Here is a 16725-nt window from a genome sequence, read left to right on the forward strand (position 1 = left end):
ATGTAAGTGAGGCTTACCATATAACCAAAAGGTCCAAGATGGGGTTATCCTAGACCAGGGGTATACAAACTGTGGCTCTGCAGCCGTTGGGGAACTACAGGTCCCACAACAGCTGCAGTTTTACAACTTGATTTTTAGACGGATTTAAAATAACATATACTATGAATTTCTTTCTCTTTCAAAGCTGTTCTCTGGCTGTTGTTGGAGAGTATGAGTGATTACACCCTGCTTAGTTACACAAGTCTCTGAGCCGGTAACAAGCTGGTGACCGTATTCATATAGATCTGTGTTTCCCAAACCCAGTCATCCAGGACTAATATCCAGGTTTCCAGTACACAAGTGAAATTACTAGTACAACCTGTGGTGTCAGTAATGAATACACCTGTGCTCCATGGAAACACTATTAGGGGTCCCTGAGGACTGGGTTTGGGAAACACTGATATAGATGATAGGACATATCACACCAGCACAGCAAATAAGACTGAATAAGTGATGCTTCAATACTGATCTTGTAGTAATATCAGTCAGCATCTGTAATGGTGTGCTGGACTAGCGGTCGGTATATATACACACCAGTGTGCTGGACTAGCGGTCGGTATATATACACCAGTGTGCTGGACTAGCGGTCGGTATATATACACACTGGTGTGCTGGACTAGCGGTCGGTATATATACACCGGTGTGCTGGACTAGCGGTCGGTATATATACACACCAGTGTGCTGGACTAGCGGTCGGTATATATACACCGGTGTGCTGGACTAGCGGTCGGTATATATACACCGGTGTGTTGGACTAGCGGTCGGTATATATACACACTGGTGTGCTGGACTAGCGGTCGGTATATATACACACTGGTGTGCTAGACTAGCGGTCGGTATATATACACCGGTGTGTTGGGACTAGCGGTCGGTATATATACCCCTGTGCTGGACTAGCGGTCGGTATCTTTACCCCTGTGCTGGACTAGCGGTCGGTATCTTTACCCCTGTGCTGGACTAGCGGTCGGTATCTTTACCCCTGTGCTGGACTAGCGGTCGGTATCTTTACCCCTGTGCTGGACTAGCGGTTGGTATCTGTATGTGACAAGTGAATGCCTATGATGTATGGGAAGCGTTCTTCCATCGGTCCTAGGTCCTCACCTGTGCAGTCTCCTCTTCCTGTTTGCGCTTCTCCTCCTCGGCTTCGATCAGTCTCTGTTTAGTGAGCAGAAGCTCTTTGTTTAACACCTCCGCCTTGTCTTCTGCCTGTGCACCAAAGACACGAAGATCATCAGCTGATGTTCTCTGTAAACTGTTGTTTGTCTGCTGCTACATTTACAGGTTTCCAGTTTTACATTCAGATGCAAAGTATTTTGCTTTTAAAATGTACCCATTGTCTACTCATAGTGGAGACAGCCATTGTTGTGGGCTGAATCAATATTCATGACCACGCAAGCCAATCAATTCACACAGCACTGAGGCACGAGGCACTATGTGTAGGTGAGAGGTACATACATAAACACCAGGGGGTAAATGTATCAATCTGCGAGTTTCCGGCAGGATTAAAAAGTGGAGATGTTGCCTATAGGAACCAATCAGATTCTAATTATCGCTTATTTAGTACATTCTACAAAATGTCAGCTAAAGTCTGATTGGTTCCTATAGGCAACATCTCCACTTTTCAAACCCGCCAGAAGCTCACAGCCAGATACATTTACCCCCAGAAGCATGATGCAGGATAGGTGACGCTCTTTGATGCACTTTGTGTCTGATAGGAGCTCACACTCTATTTTCCTTATTGTTTCCACTGCACGGACTCACCTGGTCCAAATCATTGCGCAGAGCGATCTTACTGGTGACCAGTTCATGAGCCAGGTCATCATTTTCCTGTTCCAGTCTCATACTGGTCTCCTGAAGCCTCCGATTCTCTCTCTGTGGGAAAACAACATGCAGACAGGTACATTAATACCAATGTAGAACCACAAGCACATACATACATACATCTGTAAAAAGAATTATACAGCAAAGCATAATTATCAAAACCACTCAGCCAGTACTTCCGGGACCAGTCCGCACAGATTTCTATCTACTAATAACGTCTAAAGCAAGTGTTACCCTGTAGCCTCGTGGTTACATCTCCCATGGTCTCCTTACCAGGCCGGATACTGAGGACAATGAGAGTTGTAATGTATCAGGTGTAGAACCTGAACACTCGGTGGTCCTGGAGGACTGGCTGGAGTCTGGACACACAGCTGACATGATGTGGGATTGAAAGCTGCATACATACACTAGACTGGAGCTGCGGCATTGTGTTTAATACACTGCAAGACCAGACAGGAGGAAGCAACACGCCGAGGAGGATTTCACAAGCAGCAACCTGTCCAGGGTACTTTGTGTTTAGGACAGATACAGACGTGAAATCACACCACCAGGCACAGGAACACACAGCACTCGTTACCTAGTTATATTTGCTGCACTGAGCTTGTGGCCATCTATATGAATGATCTATAAATCAGCCTTTTCTACCACCCTGCCACCTTTACATCAAGGATCATACTCACACAGTCCTTAGGTGACTAGTGCAGGACTCTTACTACCTGGGCAGCTGTCCTGATCAGCAGCAGCTTGTACTGACGGTTCTGTGTGATAGGAAGGTTGAGCTATTTCCTGACTTGTTGCTGTGCAGGAAACTGTTGTTGCTGCTATTGCAATACCCAGTAACGCTCAGTATTTACCAGAAGTAAAACACAACATTACCTTCCTGGGGAAGCCTCAGCTACTGCAGTCCAGGATAGGAAACTGACAAATTATTTTTTTTTAGATTCTATTTCAAATCTTAATCTTACAATCATTGATCCACAACTCAGCGACATTGAAGGAGGATGTGACAGGTTAGGGTTGTGAGCAATGGCATAATTCATTTCCACCTACACATGTAAATGGTCAATGTTCAGGCTGAATCACGTCCGGCATCATTAGGACCTGTTAGTGCGGTCAGAAGATGGCCTGGTACACAGCCCAGAGGGACCAGCTGTGGTCATCTAATGAGCATTCCTGATAATCATCGTTTCGTTGGATATTCCTCGTCATCCGGGTCACTCATGCCATAGACACTGCGATGTCTGCCAGTTATATAGGGCCAGGTGTCTGATATCGGCTGCAGTATTGAGATGTGTATGGACAGAAACACAGCTGAATCCAGAAGATGTATAATTAGGGCTGTAAACATTTATTAAAGAGCTCCCAACCCGCCTCTAACTTTGTACATATCCTTTGCATCAGACACATTTAACAGGCACTCAAGGCTTGTTAAATTTAATTGGCAAGTACACAACAAGTTGTGTAATACTTCTGTACATGGCTCATACATCTACACACAGACCCACACGTCTGCAGGCTCAACACGATATTCCACTTATATATATTTGTTTTTACAAAACAAACTGCAGTTATCTCACATGTCAGAGAACTTGAACAACTTCCAGCTTCCTTATAACTCGTACGTCAGTGTGATCAGGTAGACGCAGTACTGATGTCTGCTTAGAACTCATTATTAGCCTAAAGGTAGCAGGTTATATATTTTACTCCATTTCATGAAGAATGTACAAACACATATATATATAGTGTAACGATGTTATACAGCCTCACCTTACACCACTCCTTTGTGTGGCTGCCAAGGTGCAGCCTCTTATATACTGGTCTGACTGGAATACAATTCCTGAATGTGAATTGATTTTTTTTAAACCCTTAATGATAGATTGGCCACAATAATCTGACTAATCTGAGCTGACACTGTACCGCCTGGTGGATTACTGAATGTATTCAGAGCAGAGGTGGGAGAGTGACGCTTTAATGTACTGACATCACTTGTTTCAAATCAAAAGAAACACAAGACAAACATCAACACGGTCCAAACTGTTCCTACCAGTCACAGTGTGCTGTGGATGCTGCACATACATCTGTGTGTCCTACAGATCAAAGCATATTAAGAATGATACACATTACCGTCTATGACACTGTTCATACCTGAGAAGTGCGTGTGTAGCAGGCTGCCGTTTTCATGCATTATAACTGAATGATACCAGGCTGAATGCATCAAAAACATGTACATATTGCTGAGTATACTAGGAAACACAATGTATTTGTGTGAATGAGCGCTAGGTTTATTGATCTACATTCAGGAGCGCTACAATTTCTTGTGGACTGAGTTGTGCACTATCTTGTATACAAACACTGCAACTTTCATTGACAATTCTAGAGCTGTACTAAACAATCTGTAGCTATGAGATGCAAACTGACTGACATCTATTGGAATGTTGCATCAATCCTTTACCTAGCAAGAAAACATTCTACATATATATCTCATAGTAAGTCCTAAACATGCACACAATACTCAGCCTAGTATACTAGGCTAAAGTAACACATTGTATCCCCAAATCTCCAAATTACTAGTGCCCAGAAGCATATTGCAGAATTAGCCAACAATGACGCACAGACACACAACGCAGGCTCAGGTTAGTATCACAACCTCACAATACATATCTCCAGGACTGACAAGCAGACAGACACCTTGTAAGCTGCTCATTGCTGCATAGAGATCACACAAGCCATGGAGGACACTTACCTTCTGGTCAGAGAACATGCGCTGCCTAGTAAGACACCAGAGTGAAGAGAATGTGTGTGGTGTATAGTGTGACAGAGGGAATATGGGGCTGGACACAGGGAGGTGGCTGGCTGGCTGCCTCCGTGACTTCCTCCTGGAGCAACTGATAATTCACGGCAGGCTGAAAACAGAGGAACCCACAGCTGCCTGGGGAGATAACACAGGAGAGGGCAGGGAATTCACTCCCCACTACTTAGTCAAGCTAAGGTTAATCGGGGCTCTGTAGCTGCTGGGCATATTGCTGGGACTTGCAGTTCCACAAGAGTTGGAGCTGGAAAGTCACAGGTTTCTTCTCTAAATTGTAGCCAGGGAGGCCAAAGGAAATGCCATTGTATTAATAATCAGTTCACAAGAATATATCCATTACCTGTTTCTTAAATAATGAAATATAAATAAAAACTGATACAGCAAATCATTCCATGACCACAGAATGTCCTTTGGTTTCCATATATCAATCAAAATACTTATCACATGGAAACAGTATTATGTCAGCCCTCAGTCAGGGAAAGTGTGTGTAGGATGTATGTAAGTATAAAACACCCTCTTGTCACTTTTACATCTGTGTAAAAATGACAAGAAGAGTCTAAGTCTAAGTATGGAGTTTAAGAATAAGTGGTTTCTTCTTGTGTGTTTAATTTCAATTATAGGTGCTGTCTGTTTTAGGACGCCCCTCCCCTGCTTGTAATACACACATCTCCTGTGCAGGCTGTGCCGCGATTCGCTCTCAGTTATAGATCATGTTTGGCCTCACATGCAGATGTTGGGGCAGTTATACTGCTGTGTGCATGGTCACTGAACAGGCTGGCAAAGAATGGGTATAAAATTGTCCACTGACAGACTGGCACGTAACTGGTGCAATCAGCCAATGACGGAAGACTAGGGCTCAGCGCACTGCAAATGCCTTTGTGACATCACATCTACTTTTGTGTGGGTTTAAAGCAGGCCTGTCCAACCTGCGGCCCTCCAGATGTTGTGAAACTACAAGTCCCAGCATGCCCTTCCAGCTATCAACAGGTTGTCTACTGGCAAAGCATGCTGGGGCTTGTAGTTTAACAACACCTGGAGGGCCGCAGGTTGGACAGGCCTGGTTTAAAGGTGTGAACATGGATTTAGAGGTTGTAGTCAAAGTAAGTTGGAGTCAAGGTGAGTCAGTTTAGAGGTCGGAGGGTTGCAAAGCTTTGCACATACTTAAGATGAGAAGCTGTGTGCATACGGGAATTTCCTTACAAAGTGCAAATTAGTCGAACTCAATACTTGAAAAACAAGATGTTACTTTGCAGGGCGGGTATTATGTAAATGAGCTGTCTGGAGTGTTAATAGTGAATTCACATGAGACATTTTCGTGTTCCCACCATGTGCACTTTCCTGATTATCCCTAAACCCACAACTGTAGCTGTGGATTACTGTTACAAGGGTGTTTCCAAAGAATAAGTTAATATTGTCCGACACTTTTCCCACCAATCCTGACTTAGAACTGATCCTGGGGCCATACTGGCTGCGTGTATGGGCAGCTTAGTTTACTGTATACGTGCTTCTATTATATTTAAAAGGTCAAATAGTGTAATCCTGTCTTTGTTAGTTGTGAGTAAACCTTAAAATGATTGACCCTGTGACATGCTGTGTTTGAAAACAATAATTAAAACACCTGTAACCCTATTTACTTTTAAACAAAGACTTAAAAGCACAATAAACCATTTATATTATGCTGTGGTAAATTTATGTGAGGCGTGGTTCTAAGCTCTCATCTGACAACACTGTGTAATACTCTGAGGTAAAATCTGGACACAGACCGAGGACCTCTTCTGTCTTTGTATATTCAGAAGGATTGGGCATTTTCACTATGTATTCAATATTTTTAAATAAAAATATACGTTTTTGTTAACATTTGCATTACAAATTAAGACATTTTTTCTTAGAGTAGCAAAAGCAGGTTCCTACGGCTGAAAAACACATCCCATCATTGTATCAGACAGAGGAAAGGTTGACCTCTGACCTCTGACTCTACTGAGTTTAGTTACCTGAAAAACATTCACTTTCCACCCAATCTATATTAAGCTGTGGCACAAGCACATTCCTGTCATGTTTTGCCTGGGTCCTATGAATTTGTGGAGCATTGTTTGGGAGGCACCCATGGGCAGTCTGCACCAGCCTTAGAGTCTGGGCGTCCCCCTTGTCTGGAGACTGTGGTACCTCTTGGGAAGTTTTTCTCGCAATTAAAAATATGAATACCCAGTGTTGGTATTTTAATTACTAGAGCTGGGACCATCCTATTAGCAGAAGCAGCTTGCTAATAATAATGGATGGCAGGCACAAATAGGCACAAGACCACCAAGTAGATTTACTACAGCGTCTAAACAGGAAAAGTGGAGATGTTGCCCATAGCAACCAACCAGATTCTAGCTATCATATATGTACTACATTCTAGAAAACTTGTTGCTATGGGCAACACCTCCACTTTTTCTGTTGAGACGCTTTAGTAAATCTACCACCTGGTCTAACTCATCACAGACAAATGTCCTGTAACTTTACTTCATGAGGAAAAATGATTCACGTGTCAGTGTCTGTCAGGAAAGATTGGGGTGTTTTTTTTTTTTTTACATAAAGCTACAAAATAAAAAGAATTTTAAATAATGCACTATGTTGCAAATATATTCAAGTAAACCACATTTTTTTACATACCACTGAAAATGTACATTATTTGTAATGTACATATCCTGTCAAAACCCCACAAAAAACTTGATTGTGAAGAGATACCGTATATACTCGTGTATAAGCCGAGTTTTTCAGCACATTTTTTACGCTGAAAAAGCCCATCGGCTTATACTCGAGTCATTAAGTTTCCCCAGTTTTCTGTCATGCTCGGCTTATATTCGTGTCGGCTTATACTCGAGTATATACGGTAACTCTTTTTACCCCTCTATCAGTAATTATATAACATTAGTAAATATATGTGATAACATCCACTACTGTAAATTATAAGGATATTACAAGTCACCGAGCGCCCTATTCCCATAGAGAGGCACAAAGCCACGGGGGTCTGAGGTGTCTTCTATATCCGTGACATGTTAATGGGTGCACAATTTACAGGACTTTACTAATACAACGTATATAGGGCAATCCTGGCAATTTAACGTTTCACTTATGAGCATCATCTGCACAATAACATATTGATATTAGAAAAAAAGAATGTTATCTCGAAAATAACATTTATTTATATGTACAGATGTTCAATATGAATAAAAGCCTTGGAGCAGTCAGTGGAGGCTTGTTCTGTCACAGTCTGCTGTGTGTTTTCCTTCCAAGCTAATAACCACCATTGATCATTCAGGGACCCGTTCACATGGCGAAGAGAGAGAAGGTCTCGTTTACAAGAACAAACTGAAAGAAAAGGGACAGTAGCTTTTTTAAGTCCACCTGTCGCCCACATACAGCGGGGGCAGCCATTTTGTGCGCTTCACCGTACAAAATGGCTGACCTCGCGGTGTGTGGATGATGGCCACACTTAAATCCTCTGTTTCTTGCACATAGTCCACATACTACAGGTAGAGGTCTGTTCTTAGTCACTCTAGTAATACAATAAGACTCTGTATTTAGGGGCTGTGTATTTAATTGCTGTCATTTTATCATTATTCTTAATTATTCCCAAGCAAAGTTAATTAAAGGTCTGAGCACAACATCAGTTTAATTTATCAGCACATGAAATAAAGTAATCAGACTCGTGTTGGACAAGGGCGGATGGACGTCTAATCACAGTCATGCTGGATTCTATAAATAGCCAGACCTCAGAGAAAGCTCACATTGTACTGTAATAAGGAAGTTACCGTGTCCTGTGATGGGGCAGGTGACGTTACGGCAACGTTACACAGGATTACAGTGAGCTGGGGGGTGAGAGTCTGAATAACCGTTAAAATTACCAAACATTTCTGTTAATGCAAAACTCACTAAACGTCTTATTGTGACAAATGTATTTGTATCTCCAAAATGTTAATAGAATAGTGATATTTAAAAAGAATACAAATAAACCTAAAAAAAACAAGTCACCATATATAAAACCTGTAAATAGCACTTACAAATATGTTTAAGAGCTTTATGAGAAATAAATACACTTTAGGGAACATGTCAATCATTAGAGACACAGTCTATAACAGGGCACTGTATGAAGCCATTCTGGCTGATACCAGAGATCAGTAGCGAGCAGCCGTTGTATTCAGTGGCCCTTTAATGGATGCACTATTCCTAGCACTTTCCTGGATATAATCATATATAGCCTATAAGGATAAGCGTGGGGTAACGTTCATTATCACGGTACTCCATGTAGCTGGTGTAAATGTTTAGCTAATGACTTGCTAGACAAATTAAATTTTCTATGTGATCTCTCCAACCTATATTAGAGTGTTGTACATGGGGGTATATTTCTTTCCTTATTCATTTATTAATTTATGTAAATACAAGATACAAAGTATCTAAAGTGGGTTTAGCAAATAAAAGAAACAGAATATGTTGATCTATGTTCACATTCAGTTGTATACAAAAATGTGGACACCTATCCAGTGGATTTAATAACACTTTAAAGACTCACAACTCAAAGACTCATTAAGCAGATACAGGTAATTCCAGAGATGAATGTCTAACCGCTCAGGGTGTTGTGTCTGCTCCCAAACTCCATGGGCTCTTCCACGCGGCTGACTTGAAAATAAAGATGTTTGATAGCACAAAGCAGAGGACAACAAAGAGAGATCTCTAAATGCTTCTATCTTAACATGGAGGAGTGGGCCACAGGGGGTCTGCATGGACCTTTCCTACAGGGTTACCTAAAAAGGCAACATCTGATGTATTTGGAACTAAACTGCCATAGACTAATGAAACAAAAATATAACTTGTTGGCAATGCCCAGAAAAGACACATGTGGAGAGACACTGGAGAAGTATGAAGAACAGAACACACTGCAGACATTTAGAATGGGGGAGGATCAGTTATGCTTTGGGGTTGTGTGGCAGCCAGAGGTCATATTGTCTGATGGAAGAATGGATTTAACTAAATATCTATAAATCCTAGATGTTAATGTCCCAGAGTGAGTAAAGAAATTGGACCCGAAGAGAGAGGTATATTACAGCAGCCACTGATCCAAAACAGACCTCAAAATCAGCTGCAAAGTACTAACAGGAAGACTAGGAATGGCCGCCACAGTCCCCAGACTTGAGAATTAATACAAATCTGTGGGGATACCTCAAACATGCAGCATGTAAGAAGATCTAACGTTAATATCTCCTGTCTAGAAGATCTCTGCGTGGAAAGCCGGAATAGGAAGACTCTTAGCTTGGTACAATAAAACATATAGAAGCTGTGATTTCTGCCTAAAGAGGCGTTGTATTGGGTGCCCAAAATTATGTTCATGCCACATTCACTGCATTATTTTTTCCAATTATTAAATTCAGCAAATAAATAGTTGTGTATTAAATGTGCAGATAAATGTCATGTTTACAGCAGGGTTTGTCACCTTCGTTCCTACTGCAGAGAACCCGGACTGTCCTCATACGTGTGTGAGAGTGCATTATACACACGGATATTTCCACTACAGCACAGATAACATCACCCATCCAACAGCCACGACCATTCATAAACATGTTTTTCACATTGGTTAAAAATTGTTTTCTACACAACAAACATTTAATACGTTCACTAATATCTATGCCCCACACCAGCTGCCATGTTTTCCGTATCAGCAGCCGTCTAACCTAGGAACCTTCTTACCTGTATTCTTCCCTAAAGCTGCCCCGTCACCTCCGTCTGGTGGGGGCTGAACCAGTATACAGGAGGATGCAGCCTATTCACCAGGACTACAGAAGTGGAGCCGTCTCCTGCTGCGGTGACTTCCCGGTGATTGGATGGCTGCATTGTCATGAACACTGGCTGCATCCAATGAGCGACTCTTATAGGAGTTCTACAGCGTCCAAATTATGACGGACGATCACCTCATACTTATACAGTGGAGAGTTTGTGGCAGAGGACTGCAGATCTGTACTGACTGTGATATACATGAGCAGTAAATATACTATCATGTAATGTATAAATGCTGGGAAAATACTAAAAATAAAAAGATACTCGCCAACCACCCTCTGTAACACATCTCATCTCCAAAGCAGAATGCTGCCCCTAGCTCATATATGTTACAGTGTATGAAATTACTGACGTTTTGTCTTGCAGTGATTTAATGCACTGTGCTTTATTGTGATGGTAATATAGCAAATACTTGGGGACATTTATTAAATCAGACACACAAGTAACTGGTGCCGAGACCCATCGGTGTTATTAAGCTGTACTAGACAAACGTCAGTAGGAACCGGACCTGAGTCCTATGGATTACACAACCTCATGGCACAAACACCTCACTAGGTGCTGAAGTGGATCCAGGTTGTACAGTAATGTGAATATAAAACCCATGTATAGAGGACACAGTCACACAGCAGTTTACAGCCCATGTATTATGTTTTACCTTGTATCTCTCTATCGGGTCTTCCTTTTGCAGCTGGCTCTCTTTCATTGCTAGATACTCTCTTTCATATTTCTTCAGCTTCTTTGTAGGCACCTGAAAAGTACAGGAGACGTTACAACATATTCTTGGATGTATGCAACATTACAAACCTGCCACTAGAGGGACTGTAAGCTCAATGCCTGAATCAAGCAATATAGAACTACACCAGCTCATTACTTCCTCATATGTGCAGTTCCTGATTTCACCACCAGATGGCAGAGAATACCACCTGTTCGTACAGTACACCTGCTCTTTGAGCCATAGCAACTGCAAAAAAAATATAAAATGCTGCAGGCATATTGCAGTCATAGCTCTTTTCCCACTGTGATGTCATTGTAACGAGCATACACCCCCTGCAAGGGAATACATTCTAGTTGTGTCATCTGAGGAATGTCAGGTACACGTTAATCACCGGTCTGTAAATCACTGCATTCAATATACCAGCTTGCAAAACAGTGCCAGAGACTAGAGGAAAACATCAGGATATAAATCTGTCTACAAGCCGGTGACAGTCAGACAATCACAGTACAGCAGGGTAGGTGCAGTACTAGTTTTTTCCTTCCCTTCTGTATGACCTTCCAGGTTCCCACAAACATGATACGTAATTTCCGTCACTTAATGCCCCCGCATGTCAAACTGATGCTGAACTGTGGTGGGAAGGAAACCTGAGTGTTGTTCATATCATCATTTCCACTCCAATATACAAATGCTCATTGTAAAAGCAATGTAAAGTCATTGCACCCACATTTACATTCCATGCAAAGTATAATGTCTTCTAGAATACATACCACATGCCTTGTATTACATAGAGCCCCTGGTCTCTGTGTGCACATCTTGTATTTCCCTGTGTGCACTGTGTGTCCTTCTGTTCATCATAGACACCATTGACTTAAGCTGGGTACACACTACACGGTTTTTGTCCAATAATCTGCTCAACCAGCCGACATACGACTGCTTGTTCAAAAGTCGGGTCAGTGTGTGCAGTGACACGATGGTCGAAAGTCTGCCCAAATGGACGATTGTCGCCTTATTTGGTTGGTCGTACCGTTAAATATTTTCGTTTCAATCTCGTTTCCGTTGTGTAGTGTGTATAAACTTCCGACCGATCCACGAAGGTGTGTACGAAATTGCAATCATTGCTCACGACAACATGGCTGTAAAAAGTCGCTAAAGGGACGTCCGCACTTCCCTTTATCGTCCTAAACAAGGCGTGTGTGTATGCAGTCCATGGACCGAGCGATCGGACCATCGATCGCATGTAAAATCGATCGGCATAAAAAGTTGGTGGAAAATTCTGTAGTGTGTACCCAGCTTTATTTACAGTTCTCATAAGATAATCTAATTGTAAGTGTAAGTAACTGTGTACACGTCTTGTAAATACATAGAACCCTATACCAAAATGTACACTTCTTATAAAGTATGTGCCAGTGTACTCCTCATATAAAATGGTCTCCAGGTCAATGTGTACACCTCTTGTAAAGTACATAGACCTATGTCTCTGTATAAACTATCCTTATTTCATTGTCTACGCTTTTGGTAAACGATTTAGTCCCTGTATACAAATTCTCTATTTCAATATGTACAATCTTATCAAATACACTGATCATATCTTCACCAACTCCGTGCAAGTGTACACCATTTTTAAAGTACACAGATCACATGACCATGTGTACGCCTACAGAGACCCTGGTATATACCTCTCGTTACGTACTCAGTCCCAATGTCAATGTGTATATCTCCTATAGAGTGATTACATACCTATGTATACTTCTCCCACTGACAGAAAGACACAAATTTTGTCCTGATCCAGAGATAACCAGATTGTATTAAGTAAATTGACCACATAATGGGCCACGTTTTACAGCAAGGACTGTAACACTGCTGGTAATAAAGGATTTGTTTTTTTCCACCTACAAATCCGGAAATCTAGTCAAACACTGCCACACACCAGTACATTGTTAGACAGCTAAAGTGGAGATTTAATTAGCCAAACTTAAGCTGGGACGCCCATTCACGGGGCCGAGAACATCTTGTGACAGCTTGCAAATTCCTTCTTAATGAAAGGATAAAAATACTGACAGAAAAGCTTCATTGAGACTAAAATATCCAGAAGGTCAGCGAGATAAATCTCACAGTAAGCAGATTAATAATCTGACCTGGCATTTAATAAACAAATGTGTCCGTTAGCAGAAAATGGAATGAAATTATACATGCAGGGCTCTCGGTGGATTAGGTTTTCATTTTATACCAGACACAGGTCCAGGAATGACCCTCGCACCCTTACTGATCTGTATAGTCCAAGATGCAGACAGACTGGCTCACAAAATATATTAAAATAACAATCACATTTCCAACTGCAGCATCAACAAGATGAGATGCTCTATCGTCGAATAAGTATATAAAACATGGAGGTAAATGCTTTGTTTTTATTATGGCTTTTAAATGCAGCGTTTAGTAACAGTAAGTGTAATAAAGTGTTGACGTAAGAAGAATCCAAGAGAGTAAACATCCAGATTATATGTAGGTAAACAAAGCAATAAAACTTCAACATTTATTGTATCTTGTTAAAAACAGAAGTATGAAGGGGAACCGAGTTAAACCCAGCAGCTAGCACCCTATGGGCTAGATTTACTAAGCTGCGGGTTTGAAAAAGTGGGGGTGTTGCCTATAGCAACCAATCAGATTCCAGCTGTCATTTTGTAGAAGGTACTAAATAAATGACAGCTAGAATCTGATTGGTTGCTATAGGCAACATCCCCACTTTTTCAAACTCGCAGCTTAGTAAATCTAGCCCTATGTCTCTTATCACACTTGGCATGTCTAGAAAACGTCACATCATGCAGTCTGTCGTCACATAAATATAAAAGAAGTGTGTTATAGCTTTTCTGATTTTCCCTTTCACAGATGCACCAACACCATTGGTCTCTCTCATGTTATGTAATCAGTATTTCCATTACCTAGAAGACTGCAAGCCAATCATTCAGACACATGGTGTTATCTTAACAACACCACAAGCTGTAGCTGCCATGACCGTATTTCAGAATACAAGTGCTTCAAAAACATGATCGCAACACAGTATGTGGAAAGCCACTACCAAGTAGAACTGTACTGGGAAAATACCATGTAACATGTTAATGAATGACTAACTCTACTTGTTTTGCTTGCTACATAATTATCGCTTCATCTTTAACATGAAGTCCATCAGTTATTTGTGCTACCCCAACTAATACATCACCAACTCATGCATCCACTAATGTAGCATGGCCCAAGCTTTGCACTGCAAGACTCACTAAGTAGCTTCAGGCTGGATGGAGCTCTCGGCGGTTAGATGACGGTGCATGACCTAGATTCCAGTGAAAGTACAAAGGAATCCTTGTCCAGTCCATTGCTACCTCGGACGGGAGCCGGTACATCTCACTCAGCCTGTAACACTACTAACAGATAAGTATTGTAACCAAATCAGGTGCCTATTACCATCCGCTGTTGTAGCGGCACAGTCTGCACTTAACCCATGTGGTATCAACAGTCCACATTGTTAGAGGACACTCACAATAATGCAGAATGTTTCATAACGTTGCTCTCTTTGTTCCCCTTGATCACAGGCTGCCAAAATTCCATCAGGCACATTCTGTGGATGACTATGGTAGACCGGCAAGGGTCATCAAAAAGCCATTCACAAGTAACATGCAATCAGGGACCTATGTAAAAGCATTGAACCAAATAATTGGCCTAAATATTTAGAGAAGGGAACGGTAATCAAGGGCTGTCCAGCACACGGCGGGGGTCTTACTGAGAATACCAGGACAACACACCACTGTGACATGGAGATTTTAGGTTTCAAATGTAGTAAAATGGTTATAGGAACCAATTCACAAAGTTTAAATTCCAGCAAAAATAAAAATGTGGTAACACTTATGTCATACAAATGCTTTTTCTTAATAAAACAAGTCCCTGACTTGCATAACGCAGGTTTGCTGTTGTATTGGAAGTCTTCATTAACACACTGCCATCAGCTCTATCGGCACATCACCGTCCTGACAGCTCTTCTCTCGCTTCACACAATCAACCTAAAATAAGAATTCCATGTTTCTAATAATACCACTCTTTCCCTGAGAACTCCAGCGCCATTCTAGCACCCTCGTTCCAGGGCTTTAGGCAGGATTTGTGTTTCTGCAGCTTCCTAGCAACAGAACACTGCAGATCTCTGCTAAACTGGCTGCTCGCAGACCGAAATCAAAGGCATAAGAGAGAATTAGGGGAAAACTGAATTCAACTTCTCGTTTAATCTCCAAGAAAAGCTCAGCTGAACATAATCTCTAGGAAAACCCTGTCCCAAATCTGTGGGCTGATCTTTCTGTTTGCCTGTAAAACCCTGTACATGGTTTGGATCAGCAAAGGAGAGAGTCGCCAAATGTCCTCTTAGGAAGGCAGCACGGTGGCTTAGTGGTTACCACTTCTGCCTCACAGCACTGGGGTCATGAGTTTAATTCCCGACCATGGCCTTATCTGTGTGGAATTTGCATGTTCTTCCAGTGTTTGCGTGGGTTTCCTCCGGGTGCTCTGGTTTCCACCCACACTCCAAAAACATACTGGTAGGTAAACTGGCTGCTATTAAAGTGACCCTAGTCTCTCTATGTCTGTGTGTGTGTGTGTCTGTGTGTGTGTCTATGTTAGGGAATTTAGACTGTAAGCTCCAACGGGGCAAAGACTGATGTGAGCGAGTTCTCTGTACAGCGCAGCGGAATTAGTGGCGCTATATAAATAGCTGATGATGATGATGAAGGTCATACAGGTGTACAGAGTGTTTAAGGACTAATAAAATGACAAAACCGGGACTCAGACTTAACTGCTCTTTAGTGTTGGATGTATCGATAGATCAGGATTAGGCAAATTGATTGTCTAGGTCTTGTAGTTCCTCAGCATCTGAGAAGCCACAGGTTCCCTAACTATGAGAATATTTTGTCTGATCATTTTCAGGTGTTAACACTAGAGGCAAAAATCATCTCCATTTAACCTCTATGAACCAACCTGATCAGCTTGCCATTACCCTTACACAGAGTGACCAAGATACACTGAACTGGGTATGTTAGGAGGCAGGAGAAAATGATACAATCTGGTAGTGAAACAATTCTTCCTAGGTTCAGACATTATAATACCGGCATCTGAGCATGTTATGCTGCCAGAAGTGAAATCTATGCAACATTAAACAACAATCTGTGTACAGATACAAACATCATTAATATACAAACTGTCACATAAAGTACTACAATATACACTCAGTGACACTATTCCGACACACAAACTCCATAGTGGCAGATGAATGAATTTGGAGGGGTGACACAGTGTACCTGTCACCTACAGCCCTATTGTCTCCATATTCATGAAAAATAGATCATAAAGTCATTTACAGCTCACTATCTGTTTTCGTGACATTCCTCCTCTCTCACTGCTGGTCTCAGTAACTATACCCCACCTTTTCCAAACATACCACAGGTAAGTGCCATGCAGAGCTGGTTCCTGTTTCTCCAAGCCTGGCCTGGGTCCAGAATAC

The 16725-nt window shown here is 41.8% G+C and overlaps 1 protein-coding gene across 6 annotated transcripts in view; it reads right to left on the minus strand.

Annotated features, from left to right (window-relative positions):
• RABGAP1L (RAB GTPase activating protein 1 like) overlaps positions 1-16725 on the minus strand; it is a 244643-nt gene that overhangs the window by 4156 nt on the left and 223762 nt on the right. For 4 of the 6 annotated variants that reach the window (XM_075182154.1, XM_075182156.1, XM_075182157.1 and 1 more), the window contains 3 exons: positions 11136-11228; positions 1801-1911; positions 1141-1245 (listed from right to left, as the gene is read on the minus strand). In XM_075182154.1, the coding sequence (XP_075038255.1) occupies positions 1141-1245; positions 1801-1911; positions 11136-11228 (309 nt within the window). Of the gene's footprint in view, positions 1-1140; positions 1246-1800; positions 1912-4603; positions 5527-7831; positions 8021-11135; positions 11229-16725 lie in introns of those variants that run through there. The other 2 variants (XM_075182159.1, XM_075182155.1) reach the window with 2 other exon arrangements.

This window comes from Mixophyes fleayi, chromosome 8, assembly GCF_038048845.1.
Source record: "Mixophyes fleayi isolate aMixFle1 chromosome 8, aMixFle1.hap1, whole genome shotgun sequence".
NCBI lineage: Eukaryota > Metazoa > Chordata > Amphibia > Anura > Limnodynastidae > Mixophyes > Mixophyes fleayi.